The sequence below is a fragment of the Heptranchias perlo genome, chromosome 21, assembly GCF_035084215.1.
Source record: "Heptranchias perlo isolate sHepPer1 chromosome 21, sHepPer1.hap1, whole genome shotgun sequence".
In the NCBI taxonomy this organism is placed as follows: Eukaryota; Metazoa; Chordata; class Chondrichthyes; order Hexanchiformes; family Hexanchidae; genus Heptranchias; species Heptranchias perlo.
This window is the reverse complement of record NC_090345.1, coordinates 42,692,424-42,698,048: the sequence shown is the minus strand read 5'-3', so window position 1 is coordinate 42,698,048 and position 5,625 is coordinate 42,692,424. Positions and strand designations below refer to the sequence as shown.

General features: G+C 67.1%; 1 protein-coding gene across 2 annotated transcripts in view; it reads left to right on the top strand.

Annotated features, from left to right (window-relative positions):
- Window positions 1-2,405: 2,405 nt before the first annotated feature.
- The window catches only part of ipmkb (inositol polyphosphate multikinase b), a 95,325-nt gene continuing 92,105 nt past the window's right edge, over window positions 2,406-5,625 (top strand). For both annotated transcript variants that reach the window (XR_010966735.1, XM_068002576.1), the window contains exon 1: window positions 2,406-2,688. Coding sequence is in view for 1 of the 2 variants with exons in the window: in XM_068002576.1 (XP_067858677.1) it covers window positions 2,562-2,688 (127 nt within the window). In the remaining variant the exon portion in view is untranslated. The remainder of the gene's footprint in view (window positions 2,689-5,625) is intronic.

Sequence of the window (5,625 nt, the reverse complement as noted above, 5' to 3'; positions counted from 1 at the left end):
CCTGCACCTTACACAGACTGCACTGCCCCGCCCCATGTCTAGACCCTGCACCTTACACAGACTGCACTGCCCCGCCCCATGTCCAGACCCTGCACCTTACACAGACTGCACTGCCTCGCCCCATGTCTAGACCCTGCACCTTACACAGACTGCACTGCCCCGCCCCATGTCCAGACCCTGCCCCTTGCACAGACTGCACTGCCCCGCCCCATGTCTGGACCCTGCACCTTACACAGACTGCACTGCCCCTCCCCATGTCCAGACCCTGCACCTTACACAGACTGCACTGCCCCACCCCATGCCCAGACCCTGCCCCTTGCACAGACTGCACTGCACTGCCCTGCCCCATGCCCAGACCCTGCCCCTTGCACAGACTGCACTGCCCCGCCCCATGTCTGGACCCTGCACCTTACACAGACTGCACTGCCCCACCCCATGCCCAGACCCTGCACCTTACACAGACTGCACTGCCTCGCCCCATGTCTAGACCCTGCACCTTGCACAGGCTGCACCGCCCCATGTCTCGACCCTGCACCTTACACAGACTGCACTGCCCCGCCCCATGTCCAGACCCTGCACCTTACACAGACTGCACTGCCCCGCCCCATGTCCAGACCCTGCACCTTACACAGACTGCACTGCACCGCCCCATGTCCAGACCCTGCACCTTGCACAGGCTGCACCGCCCCATGTCCAGACCCTGCACCTTACACAGACTGCACTGCCCCGCCCCATGTCCAGACCCTGCACCTTGCACAGGCTGCACCGCCCCATGTCCAGACCCTGCACCTTACACAGACTGCACTGCCCCGCCCCATGTCCAGACCCTGCACCTTGCACAGGCTGCACCGCCCCATGTCCAGACCCTGCACCTTACACAGACTGCACTGCCCCGCCCCATGTCCAGACCCTGCACCTTGCACAGGCTGCACCGCCCCATGTCCAGACCCTGCACCTTACACAGGCTGCACCGCCCCATGTCCAGACCCTGCACCTTGCACAGGCTGCACCGCCCCATGTCCAGACCCTGCACCTTACACAGACTGCACTGCCCCGCCCCATGTCCAGACCCTGCACCTTGCACAGGCTGCACCGCCCCATGTCCAGACCCTGCACCTTACACAGACTGCACTGCCCCGCCCCATGTCCAGACCCTGCACCTTGCACAGGCTGCACCGCCCCATGTCCAGACCCTGCACCTTACACAGACTGCACCGCCCCATGTCCAGACCCTGCACCTTACACAGACTGCACCGCCCCATGTCCAGACCCTGCACCTTACACAGGCTGCACCGCCCCATGTCCAGACCCTGCACCTTGCACAGGCTGCACCGCCCCATGTCCAGACCCTGCACCTTGCACAGGCTGCACCGCCCCATGTCCAGACCCTGCACCTTACACAGCCTGCACCGCCCCATGTCCAGACCCTGCACCTTGCACAGGCTGCACCGCCCCATGTCCAGACCCTGCACCTTACACAGACTGCACTGCCCCGCCCCATGTCCAGACCCTGCACCTTGCACAGGCTGCACTGCCCCGCCCCATGTCCAGACCCTGCACCTTGCACAGGCTGCACCGCCCCATGTCCAGACCCTGCACCTTACACAGACTGCACTGCCCCGCCCCATGTCCAGACCCTGCACCTTGCACAGACTGCACTGCCCCGCCCCATGTCCAGACCCTGCACCTTACACAGACTGCACTGCCCCTCCCCATGTCCAGACCCTGCACCTTGCACAGACTGCACTGCCCCGCCCCATGTCCAGACCCTGCACCTTGCACAGACTGCACTGCCCCGCCCCATGTCCAGACCCTGCACCTTGCACAGACTGCACTGCCCCGCCCCATGTCCAGACCCTGCACCTTACACAGACTGCACTGCCCCGCCCCATGTCCAGACCCTGCACCTTGCACAGACTGCACTGCCCCGCCCCATGTCCAGACCCTGCACCTTACACAGACTGCACTGCCTCGCCCCATGTCTGGACCCTGCACCTTACACAGGCTGCACCGCCCCGCCCCATGTCCAGACCCTGCACCTTACACAGACTGCACCGCCCCGCCCCATGTCCAGACCCTGCACCTTGCACAGACTGCACTGCCCCGCCCCATGTCTGGACCCTGCACCTTGCACAGACTGCACTGCCCCACCCCATGCCCAGACCCTGCCCCTTGCACAGACTGCACTGCCCCGCCCCATGTCCAGACCCTGCCCCTTGCACAGACTGCACTGCCCCGCCCCATGTCCAGACCCTGCACCTTACACAGACTGCACTGCCCCGCCCCATGTCCAGACCCTGCCCCTTGCACAGACTGCACTGCCCCGCCCCATGTCCAGACCCTGCACCTTGCATTGCCCCACCGCCCGTGCGCGCTGGCGTCAGTTCCGGGCGGCGCGCGGTTTCCGGCGGGAGCGGGAGGGACGCGGAAGCGCGAGGCCCCGGGGGGAGCGGCCATGGATCTGAGGCGGCCGAGCAGCGGCGGCCGAGCAGCGGCCTGTCCCTGAGTGTCGGGGCGCTCGGCTCGGCTCGGCTCGGCGCGGATCGACTCGACTCTCGGTGATGGAGAGCGCGGTGAGCGCGGGCGGCCCGGCCCCGAGCCTGGGCCACGGGTTCCACCGCTTCCCGAACGGCTGCACCCCGCTCAGCCACCAGGTCGCCGGACACAAGTACGGGAAATCGGAGCTGGGTGAGTGCGACGCGGGGCCCCGGGCCCCCGGGCCTCCTGCTCGGTAACCGGGGAGGGGCGCGGCGACCGTGACCGCACCCGGCACCAGTGCTGGGCTCATTGTAAATGGGGGAGGGTCTGACATGGAGCCCGGCCCCAGATCGCCATCTGTGGCATCAAATATCCCCCCTCCCCCCCCCCCGTATCAACAACCCTCCCCCCCCGTATCAACAACCCCCCCCCCCTATCAACAACCCGCCCCCCCCCGTATCAACGACCCCCCCCCCCCCGTATCAACGACCCTCCCCCCCCCGTATCAACGACCCTCCCCCCCACCCCCCCGTATCAACGACCCTCCCCCCACCCCCCCGTATCAACGACCCTCCCCTCCCCCCCGTATTAACAACCCTCCCCCCCCCGTATCAACAACCCTCCCCCCCCCCCTATCAACAACCCTCCCCCCGCCGTATCATCAACCCTCCCCCCGCCGTATCATCAACCCTCCCCCCGCCGTATCAACAACCCTCCCCCCCCCCCCCCCCCCCGTATCAACAACCCTCCCCCCCCCCCCCGTATCAACGACCCTCCCCTCCCCCCCGTATTAACAACCCTCCCCCCCCCCGTATCAACAACCCTCCCCCCCCCGTATCAACGACCCTCCCCCCCCGTATCAACGACCCTCCCCCCCGTATCAACGACCCTCCCCCCCCCGTATCAACAACCCCCCCCCGTATCAACAACCCTCCCCCCCCCCCCGTATCAACAACCCCCCCCCCCCGTATCAACAACCCTCCCCCCCCGTATCAACAACCCTCCCCCCCGTATCAACAACCCTCCCCCCCCCTATCAACAACCCTCCCCCCCCCCCCCGTATCATCAACCCCCCCCCCCGTATCATCAACCCCCCCCCCCGTATCATCAACCCCCCCCCGTATCATCAACCCTCCCCCCGCCGTATCATCAACCCTCCCCCCCCCGTATCAACAACCCTCCCCCCCCCCCCCCGTATCAACAACCCTCCCCCCCCCCCCCCCCCGTATCAACAACCTCCCCCCCCCCCCCCGTATCAACAACCCTCCCCCCCCCCCCGTATCAACAACCCTCCCCCCCCCCCCCCCGTATCAACAACCCTCCCCCCCCCCCCCCCCGTATCAACAACCCTCCCCCCCCCCCCCCCCGTATCAACAACCCTCCCCCCCCCCCCCCCCCCCGTATCAACAACCCTCCCCCCCCCCCCCCCCGTATCAACAACCCTCCCCCCCCCCCCTATCAACAACCTCCCCCCCCGTATCAACAACCCTCCCCCCCCCGTATCAACAACCCTCCCCCCCCCCCCCCCGTATCAACAACCCTCCCCCCCCCCGTATCAACAACCCTCCCCCCCCCGTATCAACAACCCTCCCCCCCCCCCCCCCGTATCAACAACCCTCCCCCCCCCCGTATCAACAACCCTCCCCCCCCGTATCAACAACCCCTCCCCCCCCCCCGTATCAACAACCCTCCTCCCCCCCGTATCAACAACCCTCCCCCCCCCGTATCAACAACCCTCCTCCCCCCCCCCCCCCCCCCCGTATCAACAACCCTCCCCCCCCGTATCAACAACCCCCCCCCCCCGTATCAACAACCCTCCCCCCCCCCCCCCCCCCCCCCCGTATCAACAACCCTCCCCCCCCCGTATCAACAACCCTCCCCCCCCCGTATCAACAACCCTCCCCCCCCCGTATCAACAACCCTCCCCCCCCATATCAACAACCCTCCCCCCCCCCGTATCAACAACCCTCCCCCCCCGTATCAACAACCCTCCCCCCCCCCCCCGTATCAACAACCCTCCCCCCCCCCGTATCAACAACCCTCCCCCCCCCCCCCGTATCAACAACCCTCCCCCCCCCCCCCCGTATCAACAACCCTCCCCCCCCCCCTATCAACAACCCTCCCCCCCCCCCATCAACAACCCTCCCCCCCCCGTATCAACAGCCCTCCCGCCCCCGTATCAACAACCCTCCCGCCCCCGTATCAACAACCCTCCCCCCCCGTATCAACAACCCTCCCCCCCCCCCCGTATCAACAACCCTCCCCCCCCATATCAACAACCCTCCCCCCCCCATATCAACAACCCTCCCCCCCCCATATCAACAACCCTCCCCCCCCCATATCAACAACCCTCCCCCCCCGTATCAACAACCCTCCCCCCCCCCCCCCCCGTATCAACAACCCTCCTCCCCCCCGTATCAACAACCCTCCCCCCCCCGTATCAACAACCCTCCTCCCCCCCCCCCCCGTATCAACAACCCTCCCCCCCGTATCAACAACCCCCCCCCCCCCCCGTATCAACAACCCTCCCCCCCCCCCCCCCCGTATCAACAACCCCCCCCCCCCGTATCAACAACCCCCCCCCCCCCGTATCAACAACCCCCCTCCCCCGTATCAACAACCCCCCCCCCCCCCCGTATCAACAACCCTCCCCCCCCCCCCCCCCGTATCAACAACCCTCCCGCCCCCGTATCAACAACCCTCCCCCCCCGTATCAACAACCCTCCCCCCCCCGTATCAACAACCCTCCCCCCCCATATCAACAACCCTCCCCCCCCCCCGTATCAACAACCCTCCCCCCCCCCCCCCCGTATCAACAACCCTCCCCCCCCGTATCAACAACCCCCCCCCCCCCGTATCAACAACCCCCCCCCCCCCCCGTATCAACAACCCCCCCCCCCCGTATCAACAACCCCCCCCCCCCCCGTATCAACAACCCTCCCCCCCCCCCCCCCATATCAACAACCGTCCCCCCCGTATCAACAACCCTCCCCCCCCCCCCGTATCAACAACCCTCCCCCCCCGTATCAACAACCCTCCCCCCCCGTATCAACAACCCTCCCCCCCCGTGTCAACAACCCTCCCCCCCCCCCCCCCCCCGTATCAACAACCCTCCCCCCCCGTGTCAACAACCCTCCCCCCCGTATA